The sequence below is a fragment of the Pseudoliparis swirei genome, chromosome 18 (genome assembly GCF_029220125.1).
Source record: "Pseudoliparis swirei isolate HS2019 ecotype Mariana Trench chromosome 18, NWPU_hadal_v1, whole genome shotgun sequence".
Taxonomy (NCBI): Eukaryota; Metazoa; Chordata; class Actinopteri; order Perciformes; family Liparidae; genus Pseudoliparis; species Pseudoliparis swirei.
In genome coordinates this window covers 10,853,264-10,870,347 of record NC_079405.1, presented here as the reverse complement: position 1 = coordinate 10,870,347, position 17,084 = coordinate 10,853,264, and the positions used below count along the sequence as shown (strand labels likewise).

The 17,084-nt window shown below is 39.2% G+C and overlaps 1 protein-coding gene across 1 annotated transcript; it reads right to left on the bottom strand.

The window, feature by feature from the left end:
• Nucleotides 1–2,091: 2,091 nt before the first annotated feature.
• Nucleotides 2,092–17,084, bottom strand: LOC130207980 (dual specificity calcium/calmodulin-dependent 3',5'-cyclic nucleotide phosphodiesterase 1B-like). The gene is made up of 14 exons (XM_056436801.1): nt 16,930–17,084; nt 14,828–14,941; nt 13,741–13,923; nt 13,261–13,327; nt 13,012–13,128; nt 12,497–12,637; nt 11,745–11,845; nt 9,438–9,563; nt 8,264–8,365; nt 7,929–8,049; nt 4,128–4,209; nt 3,777–3,894; nt 3,054–3,190; nt 2,092–2,577 (listed from the first exon to the last, which is right to left on the bottom strand). Exons 1-14 carry the CDS (start codon nt 16,980–16,982, stop codon nt 2,483–2,485), a joined length of 1,557 nt encoding a protein of 518 aa, XP_056292776.1. The 5' UTR covers nt 16,983–17,084; the 3' UTR covers nt 2,092–2,482.

Genomic DNA, 17,084 nt, shown 5'->3' with positions numbered 1-17,084 from the left:
GACCTGCTTCAATAATAAAACATCCAAAAAGAGATATGTTGGGGAAAGTCTCCAAAAATTATAAGTTAACTTTAGCATCACTGCACAGTGCACGTGTTTAGTAGAGGTTGACTACATACTAAAAATAGGCACTCTGTAAATAAATAATCCAATGTACTCAGAGCCAGGAGCATAACAACACTTACATTTTTCATACGCAGGACTGAATAAACTGGTAATGTAAGCTTGTTAGATCCGAGAGATGAGCCTCTCACGCGGGCTATTTAATTCACCAGCTCTCCGTTCAAAGGCTCTGGATCTCCGTAGATGGTCGGAGATTTGTTTAAGTTGGTGGTCGAGGAAACTCGCCTGGCTGTCTCAGTGCCGTCCCTCCTGACGTCTGTCCTGCTTCTCCAAGGCCCTCTCGGCCGAATGCAGTGCAGTTAATGGCAACTTCCCTCTTATGGACCTTGGCTCTTAGTAAGGTGCCAGTTTAGGTTTTTATAGCGAATATTTATGCTCTTATGGTCTGTTTAGTGGACTAGGGACTAGAATAATGGTTCAGAACTATATTGATTTTAGGCACACAGTTTTTACAACCATGAGAACACGTCATTACTTCCACATGATAGACTTTCAGGACTACATTGCTTTAAATGCAGATTATTTATTTATTGCAGGATTATTAGCGGAGGCAAAGCAACAGCTTAATTATTTACTTCGATCGATTACATTACAGCTTGATCATATGAGACATTTCTGAATGAGCCGAGACCGGGACAAAATCCTTTTTGTGAAATGAATCCTTTGAGAGGTAGGAGATGCTTTCGCCGGGCCCAGGTGTAAACACCTGTCTCCTCCTGCAGAGGAAAAAGAAGCCTGTCTGCGATCCTCTCGACTCCGTACAAAATCACAATAAACATTGTCCTCCTTAATCCTTTGTGGGCAGCGGGGGAAGAGAATCTTCATCAGCCAATTCCTGTTCACAATCAAGGTCCTCCAGTTCTCCAATGCTTGTCCTGGACGTTGTCCCAGCATCCTCAGCTGTCGAGGGAAAAGAAGCTCGGTCTGTGATCCACTTGGCTCCGTACCAGGTCACAGGAAAACAATGTTCTTCTCCACCCTGTATAGGCAGGTGGGGATGAGAATCTACGTCTACCAAGTCTCGCTGATCCGTGAGCAGTTCTCTGACGTTTGTCCCGGACCATGTTCTGTTGTCCTCAGCTGAGTACCAGACAGTGTTCAGCGTCGTAATTCCACTCGATGTCTCGAGTCCTCCCTTCTTATGTCCCTCAGTTGTGCCATCACAAGTTAACCCACACACACATAATGAACATTACATATTACCGTATGGTTATTAAATCACAATGCACAAATGCAAAATCAACTCTTAGACGTTCCCTAGCTAGATCTTATAGTCCAGCATATATGCCTTTCACTCAGCGCAGCTCTCCTAGGATCATAATTCTTGACGAGCTACATGTGACATCTATACTGACGCTTCAAAGTGCTTTCGTGAGAGCGGTCGCTTCTATTTGATCTATTTGAAAAGTATGTTGCAGGTGGATATGCTGCAGGATCTCCTGAGAGTGAAAGACCTGCGTTGCTGTTGTTGCAGGGTGCCTCTGTGGCGATGCACAAACAAGATGGACCATAGTGAGGCAGAGAATTCTCTGTTTGGGATTACGCTCTTCTCCGCTATATCTTTACAAAACAAATAGTTGTTTAGTGCTACATCAATGCTCTGAATTTCATATTTAGCACCTTCATTAGATCCAAACTGTTTTAGTTTGACTGAATTCTTGCACATGGTTGTAAAAGAGATTACCTGTAAGAAGACGTTTAGGATGTTGGCCTTTTATTTCAAAATGTCCACTACAATCTACTTGAATCTTGTAATCATGTTTTTTTTAATAAACCACTGAATCTGTTGAAATTAATTTAGCAGACGTGAAACTGAATACAATAATTGTTAAAATAATGCAAGGTAGCAGATTCAATTCAATCAAAGATTAGGGTCTTACCTTGCACTTAAGTCCTTTAAAATGTTTTGATTAAAAACAATATCTCACCATAACAAGGCCGGCCTCATAATGAATCATATGACAAACATTTGCATATTTTCAACGTTTATTGTTTCTATTCTTTTATCCAAAAATGACTTGTGTACAGGTAAAACTATTAAGTGTAAAATGTTGCTTACAAGTGTTTAGGTGGCAAATTAAATTAATAACATGCACATACATGGCCAGCATGTACACTTTGCATTGAAATCATCAGAGTATACTACCCTTAAAATAAGACATGGGGACACTTCTGTGCATGTACTTCATCTTACCTTGGGAAGATGAATTTAACCTTAAACCACCCTCCCTCATCGATCCCACTATCACCATATAAGAAGGCATTGTGCTTTTGTTACATACAGTGACTCAGCATTTCCTCAGTTAACCTTTGAAGAAATATATTTCTTTAAAGCACATAATAAATCAAGTTCTGTCTACTATTTTGAATCTGTCGTGGGGTCTGGCAGGGATGTTTCTGACAGGTCCTCTTGTCTGGCACTCTGCCCTTTTGTCGCACTGGCGTCTGAAAATCCTGGAGGATACAGGAGATTGGAAAAGGCATTGGAAATGAATGGGGAACTGAAGAGGAAACAATATCTGTATCTGTTAATCTCCTCATGAGATCACTGTGAAATGACAGCAGATAACAAATCAAATCAGGGAGACAAAGCACATGTATGGAGCAGAGAGGCTTTGCCTTTGCCAAGTCACACATCTAGAACAAATATATTTTATTCTGTTGGCAGATGTCGTCAAACTTTTCAACAGTGAGCATTTTCATTCTGAATTGTTGCAAAAGAGGACAGCGGAAAAGTACAACCATTTCTCAGGATTGTATAGCGGGGAGCCCTGCTGTAAATGAGATATAATTTAAATGAGCAATACAATATAACATTATCAATATAAATATAATTAAGATATGTGGATTATTACTTCAGTATTTCACCTGAACATAGATTATGTTTCAGTACAATTGCGACAATGTCTGATAATGAATATACAACCTACCATTGAAGCCACGTTCCTTCCATTGGATCTTGTTGTCTTCAGTGTGTCGAGTCCAAGTGGAGCGGAAGCTTACCAGCTCAGCTGTGATGTGAGCGAGACTCCACTGCAGACCTCTGGAGCTCTCCTTCCACACATTACTGTTGAGAAATAACAGTGCTCTCATGGATATTGCTACTTGTTCTTCCAGTGTGACCCTTATTCACCTTTCTTTCTTTCTTTCTTTCTTTCTTTCTTTCTCGTTTAGATAATTGTGAGTTTAACGATGACATGTTTGTCTTTATTGAATGGTACTGCATGTGTGTAGCATTGAGGGGGATCTATCGAAAGATCTAAAGGCCTCTTTCATGAAAATATGGACATTTTAGGAAATGACACTTATTTATTGTTAGTTAGATGAGAACATTAATGCACAGCAAGTCCATGAAGCTACCAGCAGAAGACAATTAGCTTAACTTAACACATCACTGGAAGCAGGGAAAAAGCTGGAAATGCACTGTGAAAGGGTTAAAACTTCTTAGACGAAAACACCCAGAGCACCCGTAAAGTATACCCTACTTTATGATCTATTTTACTCTAAAATGCACCATCATGTAGTAAATGAACATCATGCTGCATTGAAAATGACTTGAATCTAGCAATTGAGACCATAAAGTCATGTTTACAATATTTATGAGACAATAAATACATTTTCCAACAAGGGTACAAGCCTTCTTAGTGTGGTACCTGTGTCTATTGCAGGGGTCTGGGGGACCTGGGTTCTCCTCCACCAAAGGAATGACAATCCTTTTAGCCATGTCCGTCAGCAGAGAGAATGTAGGATACACAATGAAGTCTATGAAACCTGTAAGAAAAATGATTTGCCTTATTAACACGAGAAACTCAGGAGTTTCTTAGCTGGTAACTTCTGATTGTTTAAAAAAAAATCCATATGTAATTCAGTTATTAATGTTATATGGTCTAATATGACATATATTTCACTGCAGTTTCAAGTATTTGCCAAACATTAGTGTGGATGATAATTAAATCTGAATATCAGTGAGAGAGGACTGAGCAAAAGCGTTTTGTGTGACGTACCGATCTGAGACTCGGCTACCAGGGTGCTTTTTCGATCACACAGTGGAGAGAAGGGAAGGCCGAGCTCTGCCTCTCTATCACCCTCACAAAGATAGAACGAGAAAGAAAAAATATCTTGAACAACATCCCACACGTCCCCTGAAATACACTTTTTAAAGGTTATTTGACTGCAACAACACCGCAAAGAATATCGAGTTTTCTTTTTTTTACTCCAGGTCTAAGCAGTGAAAATAGAGGAGAGGATGACAACATATAGACACCTATTGCTGCATGTACAGGGAATCCACTCAGTCAAAGTACCAGCCTCTTAATGCCAGCTGGTGCTCTCACTGCCATCTGGCATTTAAAGTAGGTTGTGGGAACATGAGATTGACAGTTTTCTTTCCTGCCTGAGAAGTGTTTTCTGTGTCAGGAAGCGGCTCTTTAACTTGCCGTGTAAGTGCAGGTTAACGTCTATTCACAGGAATTTGAAAGGCAGCCTAGAAGACTCCCAGGAATTGCCATGAATTTACGTGGACGATTGGTTTCTGGCAGCTTTAGCTGCAGCCCGAGAGGCTTCTTTAGCTCACCAACAATGATATTTGATTTTAATTATGTGAGTAAGTATGTCGAATTACCTTTTAGACCACTAGTTAGGGCCAACTAAAGCTAACAAACAACAATTTATTTCCAAATTTTTACAATACGACACAGCGAAGTGCTACGACAGCCACGTACGTCATCGCATTAGGGGGCTCATCCAATCACGTGCTAGGTCATGGTCACGTGAATGACCTCGCAAGACAATATAACGTAAACACACACGATTGTGTCATCTGTACCAATTTTATCTTATTTTGGAAAATATCTATTCAGTAGTCGATGGCTAAAAACTTATATTGGATCCCGTTTGAGTCGAACCATAAATTACACACGATGTTTGTCAGTTTCCGAGATAATTTTGCAAGTCAAGTCACTAACGTGACCTTTGAGCCTGTTGTCTTTCTAATTTGATATTTTCAGCCGTACACTTCAACAGTTTTATAACCCAATGCATCTTTCTTGACGTGCAAAGTGATCTGTACAACCCTGCCATGATGGAACAACACCGTTAAACGTTGTGCAGTGGCTTGGCCTAAATGGGCTATTAGGAGTGACACAAAGGCCAACGCTGTAAAACGTTTGGCTGCAACACCGGATCTTGTGTGAACGCAGCCTTACAGATATAAATAAATAAGTAACCACAATAACAAAGTAAGAGACTGAGCTTATTCTTTTTTAAACAAAGCGATATACACTACCGTTCAAAAGTTTGGGATCACCCAGACAATTTTGTGTCTTCCATGAAAAATCACACTTTTATTTATCAAATGAATATAAAATATAGTCAAGACATTGACAAGGTTAGAAATAATGATTAATATTTGAAATATTAATTTTGTTCTACAAACTTCAAGCTCAAAGGAAGGCCAGTTGTATAGCTTATATCACCAGCATAACTGTTTTCAGCTGTGCTAACATAATTGCACGGGTTTTCTAATCAGACATTAGTCTTCTAAGGTGATTAGCAAACACAATGTACCATTAGAACACTGCAGTGATAGTTGCTGTAAAAGGGCCTCTATACACCTCTGGAGATATTTCATTAGAAACCAGATACTTCCACCAAGAATAGTCATTTACCACATTAACAATGTAGAGAGTGTATTTCTGATTAATTTAATGTTATCTTTATTGAAAAAACAGTGCTTTTCTTTTGAAAAATAAAGTCATTTCTAAGTGATCCCAAACTTTTGAACGGTAGTGTATATATATATATATATATACAGGACTGTCTCAGAAAATTAGAATATTGTGATGAAGTTCTTTATTTTCTGTAATGCAATTAAATAAACAAAAATGTCATGCATTCTGGATTCATTACAAATCAACTGAAATATTGCAAGCCTTTTATTCTTTTAATATTGCTGATTATGGCTTACAGCTTAAGAAAACTCAAATATCCTATCTCTAAATATTAGAATATCATGAAAAAGTATACTAGTAGGGTATTAAACAAATCACTTGAATTGTCTAATTAACTCGAAACACCTGCAAGGTTTTCCTGAGCCTTGACAAACACTCAGCTGTTATAAATCTTTTTTTTTTACTTGGTCTGAGGAAATATTAAAATTTTATGAGATAGGATTTTAGAGTTTTCTTAAGCTGTAAGCCATAATCAGCAACATTAAAAGAATAAAAGGCTTGCAATATTTCAGTTGATTTGTAATAAATCCAGAATGCATGACATTTTTGTTTTTTTAATTGCATTACAGAAAATAAAGAACTTTATCACAATATTCTAATTTTCTGAGACAGTCCTGTATATATATATATATATATAGTAGTGATTGTGTTTACAGCTCTTGTAGGCGAGGCAGGGTGCACTATCAGCAGACGGCATTAGAGCTTCAAGAGGGGACTCATGATTGATGTCTGGTGGATTGCAGCCTCCATACTTTCACAGCCAAGAGCTCTCTGACCTGCAAGCCACACTTCTGACAAGACTGGAAGCAATCCCAAATTACAAGGCTTCACCTCACAAAGGTCGGCACATGGGACCATCTTCGGACCGAATGCCACAAAATACATACGACTTGGAGTCGGTTCTAAAATACAAATGTCAAAGTCCCAGGTCCTGATGGACTATTGAGTTACAAAGCTGTTATGTGAGTCAACAAGTTCCTCACAATTGTTTTCTTTCCTCAATAAATACATTAGGCTATAGTTTAGCCCATAGGATAACAATAACACAAATATATATGACATATAATCGTCAATAACTGTTTTTTTTACATTGGCTTACACATTTTTCACATGACTTAAAATGATGATGATGATGATGATGATGATGATCATTAATTTGTTATATTAGGGGCCCAGGAGGGTTGTGAGTTTCGATAGGTGACATCACCCTTTCAACAAGATCAAGTCGTCTGGGAGATATCTGGCGCGTTCGAATCCGAGAGGATTTCTCCTCATACATCCGACAAAACATTTTAGTTTATAAGATCCAACGTGTCTTCAAACACGCAGACTACATGTTCAGTAAACCTTTTAAAGAGCCTTTCCTCTCTGACTGTCTCTGCTTCTCTGTTTTTTTCTTTAACTCAGACTCTGAATACATTTCTTTGAAGGTTTCACACTCTCCTCTTTAGACTCAGTTGACTAATTTAGAAAACTGTAGAGCTGTAATTAGTTGTCCAACCTTTTGTCGGATCAATCATGCCAAGATAAGAACAGATCAAACCCGTGAGAGAAATACAGATGCAGGGCATACAATCTGACAGCCACTCACAGTGAAACTTTAAAAAAAATATGAGGCAACAACAACAAAATAACAAAAAAATCCTTCTAGTACGATTGATGTGAAGCATAATAATAATTTCCACAGTGGTAGTAAAAATAAATGTTCTCAAGTATTGCATCTAAGTACAATTGAGATACTTTATTTAATTGACAATCTGCATTTTTTGCTACTTTATACACTAACTGCACTCAATTTTATGGAGTAATTTGCTACTTTTCACTTCAGTAGCCTACATTCATTTAGGAGCTTAAATTAAGATTGTACATTCAAAACATATGCTCAGTTCATGGAATATCATTAATTGTTACAGATTAAACTACAAAAACCGTATAAAGTAGTTAAGATTTTCTCCAACTTGACCAAGTAAATGATCACTTAACACTTCGTCCACGACTGAGTCAAACTCGGATACCGCTAACAGAATGAGATAAGAGAAGGAGAGAAAGAGGTTTATTCTTCTTTATTCTTCATACCTGCCTGAAGAACTCCTCCATCAGGGCTGTGGTCCAGCGGGAGTGCAGTGCCCAGGGCTTGGATGGGTGGCTTATGTCAGCCGTGTGGAGCAACAGAGACAGAGCTTTTGACTTGTCAATCCTGTTGAAAAAGCATGATGCACTTCTTGTTTGTGCTGTAGTGTTATGCATCTCAGACATGTCTGGAAAAAAACAGACTTGACACCAGCTGAATAGCGTGACGCTAATTTGCCTGTCAGCCTCTTTTTGGCAGGAGTCATCTAAATCAGAGTTTATTTCATGAGCTTGATTTGTGCACCACAGTGAGAACAAACAGCACAGTCTATTAGTCTTACCTTTCGTGTTGTTGGAGACAGGATTTCATCCCTTTGACTTGCAGTAAGTGGGAGGACATGTCTGTGGCCAGCACCATCTCTATAACTAGTGACCGCAGCTCCCTGCAAACAAAAGCACACAAATACATACTTCACTAGTTGATCTTGCACTATAACTGTACATAATAAAAACAGGAGACTCTGTGGGGTAAGACTTTCAGATTTCCTGATGGATTTGTTACCACAGTAACGCTGACTGTGACAAAAAGTCCACTACAGGATACTGCCGGTGTTTGTCTTTGGTGATATCTGCAGAGTGCTTCAATTAATAAAACAGTCACATGGTGTATGTGTGATATATGAACCATCAGCTTCCATGATTATACATGTTATAACAGTTTGAATATTTTCTCTACACAAACTAAGTTTCAGTGCAGGAATGCATTGTTTATACACACTGAGAGAAATTAATCCATCAACCAAAGTTGATTTTTGTCACACAGTGGTTCAATCTCTGATTGATAGACACTATAGACACATGAAGTACGCAGTGATTCAATCACTATTATATTTCAGTTTATTGGATGATTTATCAAACAGAAATAGTAACCTAATCTATTATTGATTTCTGAATGAGAAATTTGATCTCAGGAGGTCAGAGGTCAGGGTCAGCTAGAGGAGCAGCCTTGTAGCCGGTAAGGACAAAAACTCTAATTTAAGGACATATAATGTGGGACAGATAAATGTCCTCCTGGACTCCCCATCTGTCCCCGTTCTGGCAAAGCCCCTTTCACACGGCCTGAGGCACCAAGTGGGGACAGAATCGTTCTGCAGGTGTAATTTTTATTAAATGTCCCCGTAAACTATTTCATGTTTATGTTTAGATCTCCTCACAGAAACCTTGTAGCTGCTCAGATTTTTTCCAAGTCTGAGTAACTATTTTACATAAAGTTTCTCTAGCCGAAACAACGTAATTTAAGATTACATTACATTTAGTTGACGCTTTTATCCAAAGCGACTTACATTCATACACACAGCTACGGGGAGAAATTCAGGGTCAAATGTCTTGCTCAAGGACGCATTGACTAGAGCTAGCACAGGCCAGGATTGAACCACTGCTCCTCTGATTGAAAGACGGACCTGCTAACCACTGACCCACAGTCGCCCGAAGACAGTAAAAACATCGTCGTCTTACATCCATTCCTCTCTCGTCAAATTCGTGAAGATGTTCATTTTGTCGTCCTGCAGCAGGCGAAACGCTGCACTCAGGTGATGGCTTTCCTGTACCGACCGATCATTGTAGATCAATGCAAACTCTGACCTGGCAGACAGACAGTGGAAGAGCAAGAGAGGAGGAGATCAGCACGGAGAAGAGAAGTGTAGTTGTACAATTATGTTGTGGTGAAGCAAGGAGGATGTGAGGATGAGATGAAAAGAGAGTCCTCAAAGAGTCATTTAAGCCCAATGACTGTAATGATGAATTTGAAGTGCGGATGAGAGAGTAGGACTTAAAACCGGCACCATGTGGGTCGTAATGACTCAGTGTAGCAAGCTAATTAACTCATTTCCCAATCAGACATCTTGTGTCCACTCGTTTGTATAATCTACATTATTAGATGGGTAACACAATACGTTGTCAAAAGATTTCCAATTCGTGATTATTTTGTGATTAACCAAACATTAAATAAAACATGTCTTCAAAGAAAACCTTTAGCTGTGTGCTGAAGTGTTAAAAGTTTAGTTTCATTCTTCAGAGAGAGAGAAGCCACAGTCAGCTTGACTTCATAATCCTTACAATGTTTTAAAAAAATGTCATGCTAAAAAAATTAAAATTCAAGTGATACTTTATTGTATGGATCCAGATTTTCCAAATACATTTAATTTCTGAGGAACGTGTAGTGTCCTGTTAAACACAATTTAATGTGGCTGTAATTATACTGGTAATGAATTAAAAAGATGTCACCTTCCCCTGAAGGAGGCACTTCCTAAACAAGCTATTGTCCTGTTGAGACTCCGCCCACTGTTGAGACTCCGCCCACTCCTCCTCCCCACCGCCATCTGCCTGATGGATCGTGGAGGTCTCCATCGTGGAATATGCCTTCTATGAACTATTCATACACTGTCATATTCATTGAATGTATTTTAACTCTAAATCTGTCCTTCTGTACACATTACATCTATTGCACCTGTCCATCCTGGAGAGGGATCCTCCTCTGTTGCTCTCCTGCAGGTTTCTTCCCTTTTTTTTTCCCCTGAAGGGTTATTTGGGAGTTTTTCCTGGTCCGATGTGAGGTTTTGGGGCAGGGATGTCTATGTGTACAGATTGTAAAGCACTCCGAGACAAATTTGTAATTTGTGAAATTGGGCTATACAAATAAACTGAATTGAATTGAATTGAATTGAATTAAATAAATTAAATAAAAATTAAGTCTGTGGCAATATAGCATTGGTTAGACGGAAGCAACGCCGAGAACATGTCCTTTACTGAGAGAGACGGCTGTTAGCAAAACATCCACAGCACACTTCTACTGCCTCCTACTCTGCAGAACTGTAAAACATTAATATACAATATAGAATATAATAATATGTAATACAAATAGTTGCTATTAACTCCAGATCTCATCTTGACTTGTTTAGTTTATAAGAAATCCATGATTTCGAGAGGAGTTTCATTCAAAGAATTCAAACTGAAATAAGTATATAATTGTCATTCATTTGTATTCCTGAAATGTTTTGTTTATTTTTCTGAGAACATGCATGCTTGCCTGTAGACACATTTTAAATGTCAGCTGAGCAGCTGTACACTGACTAACATATTTATGGTAGCAATTAATGATAAATTACAAGTTAATAAAAAATGTACCGATTGAATACTGTCCTGTTATTGTGTAATTACCACCAAATGTTGTGAGGAGATTTTGAGGAGTTTTCAATTTAATTTGCAATCACTTATTAGTTCCTTATTAGGAAAATATAGGGAACTATAGCACCCCTGTTTTTTGGGAGACTTACATAGAAACTTCAAATGCAATCAAGTCTAGTCTTTCAGCGTTATAGGTTTAAAATGTTTCTTGGATACATAACAACTTTTATGGAATATATTGTTGGGTGGAGTCTGACTTAGAGACACGGTTTTGTTTTGGATTCTGTAACTAAGACGTGTTCTTATTGTGGACGATTATATTTTCCAAAATAAAGCATGGTAATGATGGTGGGTGCCAAGAGACTGCAATCTGCAGCCCTCCTATGTGGAAAATTGTTATCTAAAAATACTGCGTTCCCTCCGTGAAGATGTGTTTGCTTTAGTGCTCTCTCTCTCTTTCCCTGTTTTTCAAAAATTGCATCGAAGAAACATTACCTTACAAGTCCTATATTCACTGAGATCTACTACTATTTTACAAATGTCAACAGGATGCAGCATATACAGCATATACAGGATCATCTGTAAGCAAGTGCTTCATTAAACAGAGTTAGTCAAATACGTTTCAGAATAAGAGCTTACTTTGTGTGGATGTGAAAGTTGTTTGTGGTCCCTGTGTGTTCAAAGTCATGGATGGCCGCGGCAAATAGTGACGCCATCACCTCAAGCTCTGTCAGCCAGTGCTAGACACAAGGGACACAACAGATATATAAACACACTGTATGTCTAGCAGGGGGCACTGGGAGAGGAACAGTTAATATGTTCTGGAATCACTTAGAATGAAATGATGAGGCTCATTTTCCTTAACGTCAAAAAATCCTATGAAAATACCAAAACCAACAAACAAATATTCCTTAACAAGCACAACCTGTGTAGCCACAGCCTGATCCAGCTTCTGGATATCCATTGTTGTCCCAAAACTTTAATAAGAGTCTGCAGTCATGCTAGATTAAATATCACATGTTAACATTGGTGCAATGACAATACAGACATGCAGAAGCCAATATGTATTATGGTTCTGAGACTGAGATGTGTTTCCTCATAGACTATTGTATAAGTAATGGACAAATTAACATTCTGACAAGAGTGGACAGCTGTTTTACCAAAGTACATAGTCTTTTTTTTATTCTTATGACTATACATTTTTTATATATATTTTTTAAGATTTAAACCTTCAGTAGGAACAACTCCTACTGGCAGCTTAACGCAGTGTTGGTTTTGGTCTATTCAATAGATATGTAGACAATTAGGACAAAATACAAAAACACCGTCCTCATCCTTCAAAAATGTGACGCAGCAATAGAATCACGTGTGTTGCAGTGAGCCTGGTGTACCACGAGTCCAGAGCGCAGAAGCAGGCAGTGCAGCGTCTGAGTCACATCGGCAGCATGAACGTGGCTGTGGTAGGGGTTGGTGTGTTTACTGTATCCTCTCTCCAATGCAGAGAGGAACTCTGTCAGGCACGAGATGGGGATCTGCAACGTGCATGACATAATTCTTCAAGTCACAACCAAATTTTGAAATACAATATTCACGAAGCTAAAACAGCCTGACTGTTGTAATACAGTTGTGGCTAGGATTGACAGGACTTTACGGTGCGATGCATTTTGATTTGCACATAGAATCTGGCAACCTATTGTTCCAAATGAATAATAAAACCCATATGCCTGATTACATCTACAGTTACATCACACATTTCCCACAATAGCTGAGGTTACAAGAGAACAAACGATCATAATCCTGGAACATTTGTGATCCAAAGCACTGATGTTCTTAAATGTATATCCCAACATATTGTATGGGAAGTGCAATATGTGAACTCTGCAACAAAATCCAAAGTTCAAAAAACCTTAAAACGGCTGTTGAGGCCATATCTGGTGATCAGCTCAAAGAACAGAGTTCGTAGTGCGTGATCAGAGCTGGCGGAGTTCAGAGCAAACACGTCGAAGTTCCAGCGGTCAACATCCTGAAGAGAAGGAGGGGAAAGTAAATGTGTTATTGATGAATACTTGTGATGTATACACTAACCCTTTTGTGATGTCTGATTTATTGCACAAATGATCAGGCGTGGAGAGATTGATGATTAGTGGAGGTTTACCCTGAGGCAGTTTATGACCACTGCTGGCTCGTCTGGCATGACGGCTGTGTAGGTCCTCTTGAACATCCTGAAATAATGCAGTATTTATGTTGAGTTCAGTAAAAGTTCAGATGTTGACACTGTGCAGCTAACTCGTCTCAGGAGCTGTTTATATAAATTCTACAAAGTCCCTGTTCCCTTTGGAAGAGAAAAGGAGGCTAATGTTTCACAGTCCAGCGCAACTGTCTGTGTTTTCTGTGGCTATGTGAGGAACAACACTGCACAAGCTTATATTAGATTTATAGGACAGATGTGGAAATCACGTCATTTACGATGCAAGTTTTATAGCATGAGATTATATTTTCCTTATTTTATTGCATTGTATGTACAGTACCTGCTATGTTTGTAGCAGCTGCGTTATTACAGATGAGTATTAAACATCCTGATAAATCATACAGGCCTTCTCTAAACCAGTATGACCTTATAAATAGATTATTGTACCGCTCAACAAATATCCCAGCCTGCACCGCATGCACAATGCTGCGGAACTTGGGCTTCTCATCTGGGCGCCGTACAGGCCGCCGAACCCTCTGGGTGAAGGTGGACGCCAGCCAATCGGTGACCTCTGAAGGCACGCCGTCGGACTGCATCTGCTGAAGGTCGTCCTCAGACTCCAGACACTGCCTGAGACACACACAATGGCAAATACTGGATTAAAGCTCGATAGGTAAACCTGTCGCTGTGTCCAAAATCCCTCCCGATGTATTATGCACTCTATTTAACACCATTGAATTGTGAGTGTGTGTACGTTGAGGCGGGCCACTCGCCTCTGAGGTCACTAGCTAGCTGCTAGTGACCTCAGATGGCACCCACCTTTCACTCATCTTTTCATGATACAACTATTCCATATAGTGGTGCTTTTACTGATATACTCAGTTTACAATGTGTACTGGCGTCATATTCGCTTAACAGCAGAACATTTACTGTTTTGCTGAAATTCTAAAAGTGACTTATTGGAGATGGTCCGGACTTTTCATTGAATGTCAATTTGTGAAAGATTCATGAATTTCTATTAGCATTGTTGCATCGGATAATCGGTGTTACACTGATATTTACAGGTGCCAAAAGGAAAGCAATCTGTAAGTGCTTTATTTTTCAGTAATTACATCTTTTCAGATAAATGGAAAGTGTTGGTCTTGGGCGTCGCCGTAAGAAGCCCTCACACAAGTTTCCTTTGAGTGTGCCGGTTTTCTCATGGCATGCAGGTCAGACAAATTGTTGACACAAAATTGCCCATTTATGTGAGTGTGAATGGTGATCATAATGTGTTCGCCCTGTGATGGCATCCTTTTTGGGGTGTACCCCACTTCGTGCCCAGTGTGAACTGGGTTGGGCTTTCAGGCCCCTGTGAGCCTGCTAAAAATAATGTCCATAAATGCAGTAACAGTTTGAAATCGTTCTAGTCTTTATTCTAGGCCCTTTATGAGGCTTTTGGGCATTTACTTTGCAAGATCAAAGTAATGAGCTGTTGATAGAGCTAAAAAAGAGCAGACATTGTCAACAACATATATATTCCACTATGATCCACCTTGTTCCATCGAGGTAAACTGCCTCCAGTAACGACGCTGTGAAATCCAGATTCTTTTTGATTTCTTCAAAGTCAACATCTTTCTCCTCCAGCTGCTTGAGCATAGTCCTCAGCCTAGAAGAAAACACAATCATTTATTTGGATGTGAACACAGCAAAATAATTTGGCAGATGCCCTTTTCCACCTCTCAAAACAGCAGTTGCAGAGAGGTAATAGTTGTGTGAAAATGGTTGGAGGTTACAGCACTTTGGCTTCAAAGTCTTCACCTTAAATCACACCGGATACAGTAATAAAAGTTATAGCTCCAAAAGAAAGGTCAGTTTGTACAAAATGGACACTTTGTGTGAAACAAGCTTGATGAACAGAGTTAATTCACAACGCTTGTCATCGTGTTGCATGTGTGAAACGAGGGACTGAGAGGGCTTTAACAGGTTGAGAAATCTTCCTGAAAGGAAAAAGTTCATTTGGAAGTGATTTAAACTCCAAGCTGTCCAAAGTAAGCAAAGTGGCAAAGGGGCATCATTAATGCCAAATTTTCCATGAGAGGAGAAATTCCCATGGTCGAGGTCTGATGTAACCCAGATTTGGTCAAAGTGGGCTCCATGAAATATTGTGTGTTTTGAGAGTTTAAGTCTTGTCCACATTCTGATCTTGTCTGAAAACATGTTGCTCAATTTGAAACTTGAATTCAAATTAGCACAGAGAACTGTTGGATCAGAACTAATGTCTTGCAGGATGATGAAAAGCAAATGCTGGAGCACATGTTGCCCATCTGCAGCGTGTTCATGTTATCTCATTACAGTAATACATCCAAAAGCTTACACAGCATCATAAAGCTCTGATGACAAATATCACCCGTAGTTTATTGAGGGGAAATCTTTCTCTTTTGATTGGATTTTTATCTTCTCCGTAGTCATTTGAAAGAGAGATTCATGTGGCCCGATAACACATTTGTGTCACAGATGATTTCTCCTCAGCATGTTTGCGGTGCTACGCGCTAGGATTGTTTTCAAGCAAGGCCACGCCACACCGTTGAGCCAACTCCTGGGGATGAGACGCTCACAGCTTTTCAAGTATTTATCACACTGGCAGGGGCTTTCAAATGATGATGAGTCATAAAAATAGCATGTGTCTGAATGCCACCGCTCACTTTCAATCTCCACTAATCCTTCATGATAACACAGTCTTTTTTTGTTTCAGCTGTTCACAGTAGAAGAGCCCCTCGACAGGACGTTTACAGGAAATTACTCTTCAAGTGCACTTGTGAAACTATGTTTATAGAGAGACATGACAAATCCTCCTTCGGCCCAGGCTTTGTTAAATCTACACACATTGTCATTTTCACTAGTGCACAGCAATGGAGAAGAGTTTGAAAGGTTTTTCAGCACACATCAAAAAATAAATATATCTATAAAAAAAAGCTAACATTAACCCATATCATGTCATATCTCATTCCACCATAACATTGCGATGAATTGAAACAAAAAAAATTGCTTCCATTACGTGAACAATGTGTGAATGTACGGTGGAAAATAATCCAAAAACACCTAACAATGTTGCATGCTCTGAACTCGGCAGACACTAATGCATTATTGTGTCAACCAAAAGAAAACCACATGACTATCACCTCTGCAGCACATTTTCCACACACAGAAAAAGCACGAGTAAGATGAGTGTTCACACAACCACTTCACAAAAGTGTTTGCTCTCATGCTGCAAAGTGTAATCGGAGAAAATATTGCTGAATGCATTAAATGTGTAAAAATAAAAGGGCAACTATATTCTTCATGAGAAACCTTTCAAGGTAAAGATCAAACTCTCGGTCATGGCTTTTCAGAGAACATTCTGATCAGTCAGAACATCCACAGAGGGCTGCAGCATTATCACTCATCACTTTGCTCGACAGGATGTATTTTTGACTCACATATTTCCATTTCTGCAAAACAATAAAACTCCGACATCAGACAGCCTTACTGCACCCAACACTAATCAATTATGTTACATTTAAAGATGTAGCATCCTTATTCATGCAGTCATAGAATGGCTGGACGTGTAAGTATCTGGCTACGATATCATGTGTGCTAATCTTTACCCTGTCTTACCTAGAGATGGGGATCTGCAGCCGTTTCTTACGGATTCGCACCAGTTCAGCCATTCCACACTCAAGCGGTGCCCTAATGGACCCCAGAGTTCAATAAAAACAAAACAATAACAGGACGAATAAAAAGTACAAATATTGCAGAGGCTCTCAACAGAA